Source organism: Balaenoptera borealis (genome assembly GCF_965194805.1).
Source record: "Balaenoptera borealis genome assembly, chromosome: 8".
NCBI lineage: Eukaryota > Metazoa > Chordata > Mammalia > Artiodactyla > Balaenopteridae > Balaenoptera > Balaenoptera borealis.
The window spans coordinates 95,524,036-95,541,576 of record NC_138865.1 but is presented as its reverse complement, the minus strand read 5'-3'; the positions used below and the strand labels follow the sequence as shown (position 1 = coordinate 95,541,576).

Below are 17,541 nucleotides of genomic sequence, written 5' to 3'. Positions count from 1 at the left end.
ATATCTCGTTGTGGTTGTAATTTGCATTTCCCTGATGGTTAACAATGTTGAACATTTTTTTTAAGCTTATTAGTTATCAGTACTGTAGTCCTCTATCTTTACTTCTCTATCATTAATGACAACTTTAACTCCTTCCAGAAAATGTTTTTACACTTACCACCTTTACTTAGCAGTTTATATATAGTTTTGGTATTTGTTACAGGGGGACTGGTAAGGGAAACTTTATTAAAGAGTAACTGGGAAAATACCAATTCAGATTAGAAATAAAAGGAGGAGGGAATTCCCTGGCTGTCCAGTGGTTAGACTCTGTGCTTTCACTGCTGGGGCTCGGGTTCAATCCCTGGTTGGGGAACTAAGATCCCACAAGCCGCATGGCACGGCCAAAAAAAAAAAAGAAAAAGAAATAAAAGGAGTAGTAATTTTCAGTAAAGGTGGACATTTTCACAAAATTTCTAGAAAATGATATATTAAGGAAGAGGAATATGTTGAGATTCAGCAGATTTTGTATTTTTGTGTCCAAAGAAAACAAATAAGAGCCCAAAACAGAAAGTATGATGTGGCAGAGCTGACACCAGCTGAACACCTGTAAGCTCATACCAGTGACAACACAGAAAATGGTTTCTAACTATTATCGGAGCAACATCTGGTTTATTAATATTTACTTCAGGAAGATCACATGATGTGTTCATGGGAGAAATTATGACAAAGAAAAATTGTAACTTCTTCCCCTTCCCCATTTTATTGAGATATAACTGACATATAACATTGTATAAGTTTAAGGTGTACAACAATGATTTGATATATGTACATATTGTGAAATGATTACCACCATAAGTCAACATCCATTACCTCACAGTTAGAAATTTTTGTTTTCTTGTGATGAGAACTTTTAAGATCTACTCTTTTAGCAGCTTTCAAACATACAATATAGTATTGCTAACTACAGTTATCATGCTGTACATTACATCCCCAGAACTTACTTATATCTGGCGGTTTGTATCTTTTGACCACCTTCAACTAATTACCCCAGCCCCTACTCCCTGCTTCTGGCAACCACCATCTGTTCTCTGAGTTTGTTTATTAGATTCTACATACGCAATCATACAGCATGTCTTTTTCTATCTGACTTTCTTTTCCTTAACATAATGCCCTCAAGGTCCACCTGTGTTGTCACAAATGGCAGGACTTCCTCTTTCTTGTGGCTGAATAATATTCCATTCTATATATATACCACATCTTCTTATCCATTCATCTGTTGATAGACACTTAGGTTATTTCCATACCTTGGCTATTGTAAATAAAGCTGCAGTGAACAGGGGGTGCAGATATTCCTTCAGGATAGTAATATCGTTTCCTTCGAATATATACCCAGAAGTGGAATTGCTGGATCGTATCGTTCTATTTTTAATTTTTTGAGGAAACTCCATACTGTTTTCCAGAGTGGCTGCACCAGTTTACAGTCCCACCAACAGTATACAAGGTTTTCCTTTCTCCACATCCTCACATGCCCTTGTTAGCGCTTGTCTTCTTTGATAATAGCCATTCTAATGGGTGTAAGGTGATATCTCACAGTGGTTTTGATCTCCATTTTCCTGATGATTAGTGATGTTGAGCAATTTTTCATGTATCTGTTAGCCATTAGAATTTCTTCTTTAGAAAAAAGTTTCAGTTCCTTTGCCCACTTTAAGAATTGGATGTTTTTTTGCTATTGAGTTGTATGAGTTCCTTATATATTTTGGATATTAACCCCTTATTATACATATGATTTGCAAATATTTATTTCCAACTCATAGGCTGCCTTTCATTTTGTTGTTTTCTGCTTAGAAGCTTTTTGGTTTGATGTAGTCCCACTTGTTTATTTTTGTTTTTGTTGACTATGCTTTTGGTGTCATATCACTGACAAGACCAATGTCAAGGAACTTTTTCCCTATGTGTTCTCCTAGGAGATCATGGTTTCAGGTCTCATATCTAGGTTTTCAATCCATGTTGAGTTAATTTTGACTGGTGTGATATAGGGATCTAGTTTCATTCTTTTGCACGTGATTATCCAAATTTTCCCAGCCCCACTTATTGAAGAGACTATATTTTCTCTATTGAGTATTCTTGGCTCCCTTGTCAAATATTAGTTGATTGTATATGCATGGGTTTATTTCTGGGCTCTCAATTCTATGCCATTGGTCTATGTGTCTTTTTAAATGCCAGTACCATACTGTTTTGATTACTACAGCATTGTATATGGTAATAATATAGCTTGAAATCAGGAAGTGTGATGCTTCCAGCTTTTTTCTTCTTTCTCAGGATTGCTTTGGCTATTGCTTTTGGCTATTTGGCTAACGATGCTGAACATCTTTTTAATGTGCTTATTTGTCATCTGTATAGCCTCTCCAGTGAAATGTCTGTTCATATCTCTTGCTCATTTTCTAATCGGATTTTTAAAAAACTGTTGAGTGTTCAGTTTCTTTAATACATTCTAGATACTAGTCTTCTTTCAGATATGTAGTTTGCAAATATTTCCTACTAGTCTGTAGCTTGACTTTTCATCCTCTTCTTGTAAGCTTTTGCAAAGCAGCAGTTTTCAATTTTGATGAAGTACAATTTAGCAATTTCTCCTTTTACTGATTGTGCTTTTGGTGTGAAGTCTAAGAAAGAACTCTTTGTCTAGCCCTAGATCATGAAAAATTTCTCCTTTTTTTCCCCTTAGAGTTTCATAGTTTTATATTTTACATTTAAGCACATGATACATTTTGAGTTCATTTTTATATAAAGCATGAGGGGTTTTTTGGGGTTTTTTTTTGCCTATGGCTGTCCAATTGCTCTCGTACCAATTGTTCAAAAGGCTATCCTTCCTCCATTGAATTGCTTTTGCACTTTTGTCAAAAATCAGTTGAGCATATTTGTATGCCAATTTCTAAGTTCTTTTTTTCTGTTCCATTGATCTGTGTGTCTATGCCTCTACCAATACCATTCTGCCTTGATTACTGCATTAGTTTGCTAGGGCTACCTAACAAAGTATGACAGACCAGATGGCTTAAAACAAATTTCTTTTCTCACAGTTCTGGAGGCTAGAAGTCCAAGATCAAGGTGTTGGCAGGATTGGTTTCTTCTGAGGGCCTCTTTCCTTGGCTTGTAGATGGCCATCTTCTCCCTAAATCTTCACCTGATCGTCCCTCTGTGCTTGTCTGTATCTTAAACTCTTCTTACAAGGATACCAATCATATTGGATTAGGGTCCACCCATACAACATATCTCACCTTAATTTAGAAGTACTGTACTGGTGGCAAGATTACTATTTTACTAGATTGCTTATGAATGTTAGTGGCTATTATTTCTACTGCAAGCTTCAAAAATAAACACAAAATATCTCAAGTGATTAGAAAAATTTTATTCATCGTCCCAAACTGGATTATATATTACAAATTCTGATCAAAATAATAATATTAAAGGTATTTTCAGTAGTACCACAAACTATCTGTACCTGAAGATAAAGTCAAATAGTAAACTGGTAAGCATACACTGAAATTTACTCATGTTTAAAATATCACTTTGTTTAGAAAATTCACAAACACGTTTTTCTGGTTATGATGTGGGATACATAAATAGCTACATATGATTTTCATTTAACAAACACATGAACTATTCCCCATGCTCTGAATGAGTCATCATAAGTCTGCATACTCTTGTAATTTTCTTAATGGTACATGAGACAGTAGTTTATTGTTTTATAGAACAAAATACAGCACTTCTAATTCTCCTCATACTGCCTTTCAACCCCACGGTGAGAGCTGTGCATAAGAACACAGCAGCTTGGGTGGCTCATGGGTTCCGACATAATCTCTGCATTGGTTGGGTTGGGGGATGGCAAGGAAGGCATTCTAAGATATAAGTTCTGAGAATATAGAAACAGATTTCTCATAGAAAACTGTATACTTGTCTACTTTAGCACAGGTACCGTACAAAAAGCATCACTATTGAATTGGTCTATTTGACTTATAAACTATAATTAGGATTTCAGTCTGATGTGGAGCAGCTTAAAATAGTATCACATACCCTGTTGATTCTTGCCTAGCTGAGACAGAAACACAAATTTGGGGGAAGAAGGTAGAAAAGAGTATTTTCAATTCCCCTTTATTAATACTGACATAAGCATTCGTCAGCACAGATAATTAAGTGAAACAAAGTATTCCAAATTCTTTCCCTCTCCAAATCATGGCTTATATCTGATTTTGGTTGGCAGAGATTTACTAACAAGAAGGTGAGGGTTCACCTCCATGAACAGCTAGAATACTGAAACAGAAGTCCAGGGCAGACCAGCCACCAAATCTAGGGAGGTGCAGAGAGTGACCTGCTTGGGACCCGGGAACTAGGTAGCATATGGGGATAGCACAAGGAGACCCTAGAGGACAACAGCTTCACCAATAAAATGAAAATATTTGTTCTATTTAGAGAAGGAGGTAACTTGGTCATGTCTCTGAATTCATCAACAATACAATTTGTCCTTTAATGCCTGGTTATAATGAAACGATTTTTTTTCCCTAAGCAAATTCAGTCATGCAACCTTCTGAGTAAGGTTTGGGTCCTACCACAGTTTCTTTAATCTCATTTGAAGAATAATTAGAAAAAGGATTGGAAACAAGAAATGGAACATTTCTTGAGTATTACCTAATTCTAGGCCTGATACGAAGCACTTTATATTTCACTTAATCCTAACTAAAAACCCTTAGAAGTATTCTTCATTTTGCCAATTCACTCATGTGGAAATTGAGGCTAAGAGGTCCCCACCATAAATCCCACGCAATGAAGCTGGGATTCAAACTCGGGCCTAATTCAAAACTTTGTGCCCTTTTATGCTAACATGGCACTTTCCCTAAGTGACATGTTAGAGGTGACTTAGCCCGGGTCTTAGTGACAGAGGAAGAGGAGGAGGAAAGAGAAGTAGCTGCTGGGGCATTTCTTCAGAGAAATCCTTCTGAATGGTCAAGAACTAGAGTTTTTCCCATGCTTTAAAGTTGTTACAAATGATGGCTATGTGTTAGAAGGTGGGAATGTGGCACTCTCTCTGACCGGGTTTTGAGGGGAAGTTTCCCCTGGGGATTTATAATACTAAGAATGAGAGAACTGTTCATTTTTCAGAAGGTGAAACTAGGTGGAGACTTAGAAACATTTGCAGCCTTAGGCTTGTGACATTGGGTGAGGGTTTATTGGAGTGTGGGAATTCATTCCAAGTGTGTTTCCCAGATGCAGCTCTGGTCCCCAATCTACCCCTGCTTTCCTGTGTAACACCTTGCTGTCCTATGTGCCATTTGAAGCTTTGTAGCCTGTAAGGCTAGACACAATGGTTTAGGGTCACAAAAAAAAAAAAAAAAGGAAATGAGCATAATCTATTCTCAATTTCTTGGATCCTCCATAAGAGAGTATCAATAAAGAGGAAGAGGAGGGAATCTTCAGAAATGGGCACTTAGTAGATTGGTGCTAATGGTTTCCTGGGGAAGTAGAGAGGTAAGCAGAAATGGAACACATCTTGAGCCTAAGGGAATCAGGTACTCCTGGATATTAAAAATATAATGACCAAAGGCTGATGCCTCCAAATATGAACTATTTCACCTTTTGGAGATAAGGCATGTTTTAGATAAAGGTATGAAGACAGTGTAAGCATTTTGGACAAAACACTCCTCCTCTGTCACCTCACACTCTAAATTTGAGCAGAAAGATAATAAGTGGGTGATGGCAAAAACATCTTGAAAACTTCTCTGTCAAGCATGTCAAGCAGGGCTAAAGATGTTGTGCTGTGATCAATGAAACAGGCATGTGCTGGGAGTCATGGCACCCTTAGAGCCTCAACTCTTTCTTGCTCAAATCACTACTTTCTGTGCTTATTTATTTAGCTATACAATAAAAGGGTTAGATTGAGTGTTGCAGTGAGGGCCCCTCTGGCTTTTAAGACTCAAGCGCAAGATGATTTTCACTTGAGTGTTAAGTTGTTTGGGGGGGAATGGTGGCACACATTCTGCCATCTAGTGGTCATATTTCAGGGTTTGCCCCACTGCCCAGCTTCTCAGGGATGCTCAATTTGGAGAACTGAGGTTTTATTCCAGGATCCAGATGTCAGCAGCTGCAGCAGAGGAGAGAAGGACAAGTGCTCCTTGCTTAGAGAAGGACTGAGTGGTCACCTGGTTGTCAAGTGAGAGGTTGTCAATCTTGACTCTTAGGACCTCTCTGGGGACATCCATGGGTGCTAAACAAGTTAATATAAGAGGTTTTCTCCTGGTAAGCCAGGCAAACTGTACCTGGAAGTGGACAGATTAGGAGAATTATTATTGGAACACTCAGGTGAGGAAAGAAAAGTGATCTGATGAGGTGTTGATGGTAGAGCCAAGGTCTCTGGACACTCAGCAGAGTGCAACAGTTAAGAAGTATAGGATGAAGTGTAGCTGAATCTGTAACAGAGCAAGCCTGGCTTTCAGAGTTTGGGAAGGGCTTTCATTCTCCCAAGTTAGGGTAGGACCCGAGATCTGAACTCTGTGAAACCAGAAGACAGTCAAAAAAGGTATTCTAGCAGCCAGTGGTCTATAGAGGGATGTATATGGAACCTCTGTCCATGCGGCCAAGACAGCTTAGATGTTTGAATGCTTCAAGACCTTGGACTCTGGGGACAGATAAAAAGAAATAACCTAAACAGGGGGTGGGTAAGACACCCCCTGGCAAACAGTGGGAGTCCCAATTTGAAATGGGCAGAAATGTGTAGTGTATGCACTTTTAGACACTAAGTACGAGCAAATGGTCCTCAATAAACAGGGTGGACTTTGCCTGGGAACACTATTATTACCTGTTACATTTTTTCAACCATAAAAAAAAAATTAGGTTCAGCTATTTAGAATTTGGGTATGATTTCCATGGGCTGATTTTCTAGCAAAAAGAAAGCTGGTTACAATGGCCTGTCATTTGGGGACAAGTTTACTAGTAATCTATAAAGGTTACCTGAAAACCTAAATTATGTTAGGTTTTTATAAGAAGACCCAGTGACTATGCACTGAAAGCTCATCCTAAGAGAGGAAGGTCATTGGTTATCACTTATCAAAAAAAAGTTTTTGTTGTTTTTAAAATTTGGAGTGGGGTGGTTGTAGGTTGTAGGTTTCCCCAACTTTGTTTTAGGGAAACTATCAGCCCGTTCTCTCAGACCTTCTGGTTTCCATTTCTGACATTCCTCTTATTCTCTAGTTTTCGCGAAAATCTGCCAATCTGGTCCAGAAAGTAGTCCTAAGCAACCTAGATAAAATGTAAGACTTAGCTTCCTATCCTGGACAAAGAAAAAGATAGCAATGCTCTGTGCCTAATATCCCTTTACCTGTCACTTACAATACATAATTAAAGTGACTCGTGATGGGGAGACACAGCCATCCCAGTCCACTCAGGGACATATCTTGAGGGGAAAAAGGAAACTGGAGGGTTTCAGAGTGGGTGGTACTTGACAAAGTAGGGATGTCTGAGTTCTTGCCCCATTGATATTCAATAGATAGGACAACTAGGAACCAATACAAACTTTACAAATACTATGATCTGGGGTGGAGAACAGCTCTCAGGTTTGCCACTTATCTGTATTTCGGAGTCCTGATGTAGTGCTGGAAGAGGAGAGTGAACAGGCAGGTTTACATACCATGGAAATTGGTTTATAGGCTATAAGTGAAAGATATGGAACTGTGATTGATGAATGAATACACTGAGGAGTACATTTAGAAAAAGTAGAGGTATTTCTATTAATATTTTAGGGTTAACATTAAAATTGGAGTACAAGGATTATAAATTCAGAAAATATTAAATGACCATGAGTTGCTCATACTTTACCTATTGACCGAGAATGAAATAAGGAAAATATGTTTTATGAAATCACCACCCTTTCGATATCATGCCTGGTAGCATGGTCTCACTTGAATGATTAGTCAAACAAGTACCATCAGGTCAGTGAAAATATTCTCACAATGGCTGGAAATTTAAGCATCACACAAGCATAAGCTTTCTTTTCACTTCAAATATGAAAATAGAAGGTGTATGAAAATTTATGTATCTTTGACAAGGCTAGAAATAAGCTGTCATTCTCTTATATAATGCTCTGTGCTCTAAGTCAATTCCACATCAGGTTGCTTGTAATAGGAATCTGCTAGCATCTTTTCTTGATGTCACCTGAAGTCTGATCACTTGAATATTAACTCAGCCTCCACACCTTAAAAGTAGCCCTAACATACAAGCTTACACAGGTTATTCTTTTTTACTAGTATATCCTTCCATAGCTGCACCTGGTAAGCCCATCGTCCAAAATGTTAATTATTTAACATTTTGAAAGCACTTACAGAACATATCGTATTCTATATAAGCTCTTCAAAGGGTGAGGGTGTTTCCCTCAAAGGAAAATTGGGGTGCTTACCAAAGGGAGGGGGAAAAGGCATCTGTCTCACTCATCTCTGCTTCTCCACTGTAACCTAGCATTGTACCTGGTACATGGAGACTTTAATAAATGTAAAATGAGAGAATTAAATCAGTTGGCTCAGGAGTTAGGACTCTCTCTGTATCTTCAAACTTGTCATTTTTCTTTGGCTCCTACGTACGTTTGACAAATAGACACGTATCTTTTTAAACAGTCATCTCCCTTTTGTGCAGGAGGGGAATTCTACCATTTCAACCTACTGTGTCAGTACAACTGGATAACCTCATCCCACTCAGAAACGGGCCAGACTCCATTGGGCTGCACATTGTGGGGAGAGCGCTTCCAGTCCCATGTCCTCACAGGAACCTTCCAGGTCTTACCATAGTTGGCTTCGATGTACTCGATGGTTTCACAGGGCACGCGAACCTTCATGTCTACAAACTCGGTCCAGCACAGTGTAAACTTGGGAAACAGGTATCTGTGGCAAAACAGGCAATGTGGAGAGGCGTTAGGCTCCAACAGCAGAAGTTTTAGCTAAAGAACCCACAACTAGTGTACTCTTGGCTAAAGGACAGTCCTCTTCCACTAAATAGCTTTGGGGATAGACACAGGGGACATTTTGCTGTTTCTGACTGTCCAGTATCTCTTTCTTCTTCTAATGGCAATAGCACCCCAATTTATCTCCCCTATTCCCAGTCCATATGGTTCAGGAGGGGCTGACCCCACCCCTAGGCCCCAGAGATGGGTAAAAAAGACTCAGGCCTAACCAGAAAATTATAGTGATTGGGTCAGGGATGGAAATTTACACAAATTAGGCAAATGAAAATCAGCCTTAGAATTTCTTTTGGAACTATCAGGGGAAGTAGTGTTCTTTTGCTGAGGTTTCTAAGCTGTAGGATGGAAACTGAGCACTGCTAGTGGCCATCTTTGCTGTTAGCAGGGAGAGCCAGTCTGAGAATGAAGTCAAAGCAAAAAGTTGCCAAAAGATGGAGGAAAATGATAGAGGTCAGAAAACCCTGGGGAAGTGCTTGGATTTGGCTGTGGCTATTCCTTAAATACCAATAAATATACAAATATTCTTTTTGACTACATTTCTAATACTTGGAATTCGTAATACATGGAGGGAGGCACATATAGCAGTGAGAGAGGAAATAAAACCCTCCTAGTTAGCCAGAGAACCTGAATCAATCCTGGCAATATATGACATTCTCCAACAATAGCATCATAAATGCTTGTGTGTTTGTGAGAGGACATGTTATTTCCTGTTTCCTGGGTTTCACTGTGGTCCCAGATGGCTTTTGATGACCTTAGATAGCTGAAGGAGAAATTCCCAGGATCAGACAGGATATTTCTCAAACTCCTTTCCTAACTCGCACAGTAGTGAGAATTTCATACCACAATACGTGAACATGGTAAGACCCACTATATGTTGGCTTTTTGAGCAAAGCTTCACACCCACCCCCTCGTCAGATGCAGGAATAGAGATCTAATGCTTGGATGTACTGTACTTCAACAATACTTCTCTTAAAGGAAACAGTTATACAAACCACCTTCTTCCTGCTCTGCCTTTTATTTTATCACCTCCCCTTTTTAATTTCTGTTCTCAGCCTCAAACTTACTTCTTTCTTGATTATTTTTAATAGGTTACACATCATTAAATCTCCATCTAATCCAAACTGCTACTAAAAGAACTTAACTAAAGAAAACCAAAATAAGCATCACATGTGTAAGGTGAATCTTCTTTTCCTTCACAGCACGGATTTTCTGGGGAAACAGAGCAAGCACAACTCCAAGATGCTGTCCCAGGCTTCTCCCTTGCTTCCTTCCCTCACGTGAACCCTTTTTTTTTTTTTGGCCTTTCTTTTTTTCATCTCAAATGTAAAAGAATATCTCTAAGCTAGCCCATTAGTTATAATGAATTTAACTCAACTTATAGCAGAATTATTTCAATTAGTAAGTTTCAGAAATTATACTAAAAAAACCATGTTTCTTAAAGGTACTTTGGATCAGTAAATGAAATTCTATATATTACAAAGGAAAGTTAAAACTAGCAGGTTCGTTAGATTTAAGTTTATATTTTAGTTCTATATTCTGTGTTGTTGCTTTCTGAGAAATGTTCCTTCTCTTCACAACATGGCAAGAACCTTCAGTAATGAGATTTAAAGTGGCAATAGCAGAGATTAAAGAAATTTAAAATATCAGAGGATTAAAGAAACAAGGAACAGAGAAAAAACCAGGTGTCAAAGTGTAATCAGATTATAGAAATGGGATCTAACTGGGATGTTCTCCAAGGAAAGGTCAGTTCTCAGATATTTTGCTTTTGAATATTATTTTACCACCAGATGAACATAAAGCCACAGATGAAAATGAGAGGCTGAACATTTCTAAAGAAAGCAACAAGTCCCTTCTACACAGACCAATAGGTGCTGGCAGTTAATAGACAATACCAGCTGGCTTCTGTGAAAAGAAGGCCACAGCAAATCTCAAAGCTGAGGAAGAAATAGGATACAGCACAGCTCCACCATCTGCTGGTCCCAATTTTACTCCGCATGCTCATATTCATGGACTTGCTTATTTTGTCATGAGACATATCCATCCATCATCAGCCTACACCCTCCCCAATCAAGATGCTGGTCAGCAGAATGTCCACCTGTCCCATCCTATCAAGTTGACAAACTGAAGCTGAAATGAGGCAGAAATCATGGTCTATCTAGTAACATAGGCCAGGAAACTTCCCTCTTAAATATAATCCTCTACAGTCTCATCAAAGAGATGAAAGAAAGAAAAACCATAAGTCCAGGATGATACAATGGATGAGAATACTACAAATTTTATAAAAGCTTTTATAAAATGAAATGTTCAAAGCTTTCATTGAACAATGAAAGGTTTATCAACAAAAACAAAACATTTAAAATATATAAGCAATCTTAAAATTACTCAAAGACAATTTAACTCAAATGTTAATTTTTGCCCTAAATAAAAAATCCCTAAACCATCTTTGTGGTTTTCTTTTCACCAAATAATTTTCAAGCCTTTCAGCAAAAAGAAAATTCCAGCTTCCTAGGAGAAGAGGGAAGATAAACAATAAAATGTGAAAACTGATTGTAAAATGGGATTGTGGAGAGGAAAAGGGGGGGTGAGTGACTCAGAACAGCACATGCCATGTACCCTGTCCAGGTTACCAGTAAATAATGACTAAGATTATAATTAGAGTCAATGTTCCCTTAGGTTTTAATGCCCATATTAAGTTCTCCTAAGCAGTTTGTACTTTAAAGCTCTGAGATAGGATCCAAAATGTGAACAGATTTAAATTCAGACTAAACAACCCCAAATCAGAATATAAATTCAAGGGATCTTATCACACACACACAAAATCCTTCCATTCATTTTCTAGTTCATACCACTTTTACTTCTTTTTATTTTTACAAAAAGCAGTAGTTAGAATTAAGAGTTAGTTGGAGAAGACCATTTTTTCCCTCACAGACATCCTTAAAATCTGTAAAACTACTTTTTGGTGGTTGGATAAAGTAATTTCATCAGTTTAACTGTACCACCTAAAAACATAATTGCTAAATGAAAAACACTGTTTTTACTGTTAATTAGTTAGCTAGGCTAAGTGAGAGAGACATCATCAATGACAACTGAATCTGACCTTTTTAAACATAAGTTTGCATTAAACTCTAGAGTTGGAACAGCAGAGCTTTTTTAAACAAGAATTTCCTGCAAAACAACACAATAGTTTATTCTCATTACCAATTTTGTCTCTTCTTCTAACTCTTAATTTCTTTTTCTTGTGTTATTCCAGTGCAATAGCCCTCCAGCATACTGCTTAATTAAAGCAGGGACAGCATGCATTCTTATGTTTTTTTCTGATTTTAACAGAAAGGCTTCTACAGTTTTACCATTAAATACAATTGCTCACTCTAGGTTTTTGGTATATTCCCTTTACTAGGTTAAAGAAATTTCAGATCCCCTTTACTCCAAGTTTACTAAAAGGCCTTTTGTTGTTGTTGTTAATTATGAAATGTATCAAATGTTTTTAATGTCATCTATTGAAACAATCATGTACTTTTTTCTCCCTTTAATCTTTTAAGTGTTGAGAATTACACTAATACACACACACTACAAAATTCTATTCATTTGTGTTTCATTCATGATATTTTCATCTGTGTCCACTAAGACAGTAATTTCCCTTAAAATTTTTTTTTTGGTACTGTCCGAGTCCAGTTTTGCTATCAGTCATAAAATGAATTGCTTAAAGCAGTTTTCTTTTTTTTTTTTCCCCAAAATAAGCTATATAATATAGGGAATAATCTATCCTGTGAAGGCATGGTAAAACTTTCCTGTAAACTTTCTAGGTCTTTTGGTAGGGAAAAAAAGGGGAAAGGAGGATTTTTGATTAGTAATTCAATTTCTTTAATGAGTATAAGTTATTTAGAACTTCTTGAGTTAAAATTTTGTCATTTTCACATTTTATCTGATACTGCATTTTAGACTGCTGTCTTAGTTGTCCATAGCATTTTCTTTTGAGTCAGTGTAACACAGTTGTTTTGGATCAATCTTGCTAGATGTCTACTTAGTTTACTACTTTTATAATTCGTTATCTTAAGAACTAGCATTTGGATTTGTTCATCTTTGAGAGTTTTTCTTTCTTTTTTTTCTTTTTTTGGCAGAGCCACATGTCTTGCAGGATCTAAGTTCCCCCACTCGGGATCAAACCCAGGCCCTCGGCAGCAAAAGCACGGAGTCCTAACCACTGGACTGCCAGGGAATTCCCATGATACTGTTTGTTTTTTATTTCATTAATTTTTTCTCTTGGTTTCCTTCCTTCACTTTCCTTAGACTGACTGTGCTGTTCTTTTAATCTCTTCAGTTGGTAGCTTAATTTTTTCAAACCTATTCTTTCACACTTTTTTTTTTCTCCTAGTCTCAGACCTTCCCAAGGGACATGGGATGGAGTGACTAAATGCACTCAGCTTGTGCCCCACCGATGAGCTTCCCTCCGCCCTACTTTTTAGAGGATGGGGTAGGGGGTGGGGGTGAGTCTGAATTGGGTTACGAGGCCCCCATACGGGGTACCTCACATCAGCTATTGAAATACTTATTGTTTTTAAGGCTACAAGTTTACCTCTATCCTCTTAACTGCACCCTATTTGAATCCTAAAACTTCTGTAATTTCCACTATGATCTCCTTTTTAATTCATTAGTTATTAAAGAGGGCATTTTAAAGTTTCCACACTTTTTAAAGATGTCTTTTAATTGTTGATTTCTAATTCAATTCCATTGCGGTCATACAATGCCATCTACTGAAATAACCATAGTTCTTTTTTCCCTTTAATCTGTTAATGTGGAGAATTACACTCATACACACACACCTCACAAGAATTTTATTAATGCTTTCAAATGTATTGAGATTGCCTTCATGTTGTAGTACATGATCAACTTTTGTAAATGCTCCATTTATAGTGGATAAGAAAGTACATGCACCATTTGCTGGATGAAGATTTATATATACATATATGTCAAATAGATCAAGCCTGTTGATTTTGTCCATATCTCCAATATTTTTACTAGTTTCTTTGCTTGACCCAGCAGTTTTTAAAATAAAAGTATACCAAAATACCCCACCAAAATTGTGGACATGTCAAATATTCATCAGAATTTCATCAGTTTTCGATTTATATATTTCAAGACTATATTGTTAGAGTCATAAAGGTCATGAATATTATTTCTTCTTGGTGAACTGTTCCTTTGTAAAATTATGTAGTGGGTCTTTTAATCCTTTAACATTCTCCCCCACCGCAACCCAATAAAATTCTATTTTGTCTGATAGTAAAATGACAGTAGAATTTTCTTTGGCTAATAATATTGGGGTATATTTTTTCCATTCCTCTAATTTTCAACCTTCCCATGTGATTTTGCTTCAGGTGTGCCTCTTCCAAGTATTTTATAGTTAAATGTTGTTTTCTATCTCATTTGATACTGTTTCTCTTTTTGTAGGTTACCTTAATCTGTGAATATTTATTGTAATAAATTATGTATTTGGACATATTTTGAACTCTAGAGCCAGACTGTCTCGCTCAAATCCTGGCTTCGCCAATTACTCTCGTGTGTGACCTTGGTCAATGTTTTTGCGCCTTAACCTCATTTATAAAATGAGCGTACTAGCAGTACCTCAGAGAGATGTTAGCATAGAATGAAAAATATTATAAATGTAAAGTGCTCAGAATAGTATCTAACACACATAGTAAGTGCTATAACAATGCTGACTAGTTTTATGATTATTTTTACATGTTTTCAGTTTACCATACTTTTTCTTTGCCCTACCTTTCCTACTTTCATTTAGAATGATAAAGGTTTATAAATTATCTTTTGTTCTGCTTGTTTAGAAGTTTTAAATAATATTTCTATCCAGTAGTAATTACTGTTTGTAATATTTACTGTTTATTTTTCAGCAAACATATTTCACTACAACATTTTCTAATAAAGACTAAATGTATACAGAATCTCTATCCTCTTCCTAAACATGGGACTTAGTATACTTTATTCCTTGAACACTTAACAAATCGCCTCCTCCTTAACTTTTTTTTTTTTTTAAGGTAAAGCTATTTTAATTTTTTATTTATTTATTTATGGCTGTGTTGGGTCTTCGTTTCTGTGTGAGGGCTTTCTCTAGTTGTGGCAAGCGGGGGCCACTCTTCATCGCGGTGCGCGGGCTTCTCACTATCGCGGCCTCTCTTGTTGTGGAGCACAGGCTCCAGGCACGCAGGCTCAGTAATTGTGGCTCACGGGCCTAGTTGCTCCGTGGCATGTGGGATCTTCCCAGACCAGGGCTCGAACCCGTGTCCCCTGCATTGGCAGGCAGATTCTCAACCACTGCGCCACCAGGGAAGCCCCTTAACTTATTTTTGACACGTCTTTTTTGTCTTTACACAGGTAATGGCTAACAAATTTACTGACATATTTTATCCATTTGTGTGTCCACCATTTTTTCACATATATCATATCTTCCTTCTGTGTTCTTTAATACAGTTTTAAGTGTGGATCTGTGAGACATAAATTTTCTTAGTCTTTGTACATATGCAAATGCCTTTATCTTGACCTCCCTCTTGAGTATTAGTTTTAAGTGTACGTAACATTCTTAGTTGACAGTTATTTCGCCTCAGCTTTTGGAAGATGTTACTCCATTATCTTCTGTCCTCTATTGTAGCCGAGGTGTATTTGCTATTCCTTTATGAGCAATCTATTTTCTCTGGTAGACTATAAAATTTTTTTGGTTTTGGTATTACTGTTTCCTTAAGAAGTATCTAGATGTAGATTTATTATTTATCCTGCCTGCCTGTCTTTAATTTGGAAATTCTCTTTATATACTCCTTCTTCATCATTTACTTCATTCTCTTTTAGCTCAGCTATGTCTTTTAGACATATTCATCAGTGATTTGTGTTTGGAGCAAAGGGAATATGGCAAGGTGAGGAATTATTGTGCCACATTAATTATATGTCATCAGCATCAATTTTGCCCATAGTTTTCTAAGCATTTCTAAGAAATCAACTCTTTGTTTTCTTTTGTTTTTGATTTTTTTTTTTTTTTTTTGGCCACGCCATGTGGCTTGCAGGGTCTTAGTTGCCGGACCAGAGACTGAACCTGGGCCCCCTGCAGTGGAAGCGTGGAGTCCTAACCACTGGATCTTCCCTAAAAACCAACTCTTGAAAACCAAAGTTACAGCATGCTGACTAGTATTTTTTTAACTATCTCTTCCACTAAACCTCTCACAATCCTACCACAGATTATACAGAAGCAAAAGGGGTAATAGAGGAATGGCTAACATACTTTTCAGAGACTGGACTGGAATATAGTCTCTCTGAGGTCTCTGTAGATCCCATACGCCAATCCTGTCCCAAACTTCTAACGTATAATCAATATACATATAGCATATACATGTTTTATAAGATAAAATTCTACCCATTGAACCTTGGTTTTCTTCTGACTTCCACTGTAAGTTGAGTGATTCCATCTATCTTACTGACAAACTCTCCTATGCAATCTCCATAGGACAGAACTAGTGAAGTAGAAGAAATTTATATCACCAATGAGTAGACAAATTAAAGCTTGTATGGATAGTTATCATTTAACACCTGAATGCACATACTTAATGACCATATCAAAAACTATTCATTTAAAGCATGCACAAGACTTTTCTTTAAGGCCAGAGGGAAAAACCTCGAGGCATTTTTATTTCTACTGCATAACTTCCAAAAACTATATCTATAGCTCATCAACAAGTAATTAGACTCCAGCTGTGCTTGCTTTGTCTCAGACAATTTTTATAGGATTCCTTTTTGGATATAATAGATAATGAAAAAAGGAGATTAAATTACGATTTCAAATTTCATACTAAATACAAAAAGCTTCGTTTATTTTGATCTCAGATTATCTAATTTGTCCAAGCAGATGCAAACGGCTCCAAGTTTATCACTGCAATTAGGTCTGCCTTGATCAAATTCATGGCTTCTGGTCCCAGATATCCTTCTGTTTCTACTTGTGATCTTGGGCTCTTTTCTCTTAGTATCAATTTTCTAAGTCACAGAATTTTTTTCTCTTTCAAACTCTTAAATCAATTTTTCAAGCTGCTATTTACACATAATGAAATGCACCCATTTTAAGTTTTGACAGGTGCATATACCTGGGTACTAAAATCAAGATGCAGAACATTTCTACCACCCTGCTTCCCAAAGCTCCCTGTGCTTTTTGGCAGGCATGCAGTCAGTCCACCCTGGCCCCTGGTGATCAATGACCTTTTCACATTCTTGATTGGTTTTGCCTGCTTTACAATTACAAATAAATGCAGTTACATAGTGCCTACTCTTCCTATTTGAATTCTTTCACGTAACATGACTTTTGGAGATTCATCCACGTTATTGCATATATTAGTAGTTGGTTCCTCTCTGTTGCTGAGTAGAATTCCACTGTTTGAACATACCATAATTTGTTTATTTGGTCACCAAAAGATGGGCATTTGGGTTGTTTCCATTTTTTGGCTACCATGAATAAAACTGCTGTGAACATTTGTGTAGAAGTCATTTAGTGAAAATTTGCTTTTATTTCTCTCAGAATACTACCATAT

General features: G+C 37.1%; 1 protein-coding gene across 10 annotated transcripts in view; it reads right to left on the bottom strand.

Annotated features, from left to right (window-relative positions):
* FKTN (fukutin) overlaps positions 1 to 17,541 on the bottom strand; it is a 124,311-nt gene that overhangs the window by 47,959 nt on the left and 58,811 nt on the right. For 6 of the 10 annotated variants that reach the window (XM_082404055.1, XM_082404059.1, XM_082404057.1 and 3 more), the window contains one exon: positions 3,363 to 8,894. In XM_082404055.1, coding sequence (XP_082260181.1) covers positions 8,681 to 8,894 — 214 coding nt within the window. In that variant the 3' untranslated portion in view covers positions 3,363 to 8,680. Of the gene's footprint in view, positions 1 to 3,362; positions 8,895 to 17,541 lie in introns of those variants that run through there. The other 4 variants (XR_014247885.1, XR_014247886.1, XR_014247887.1 and 1 more) reach the window with 1 other exon arrangement.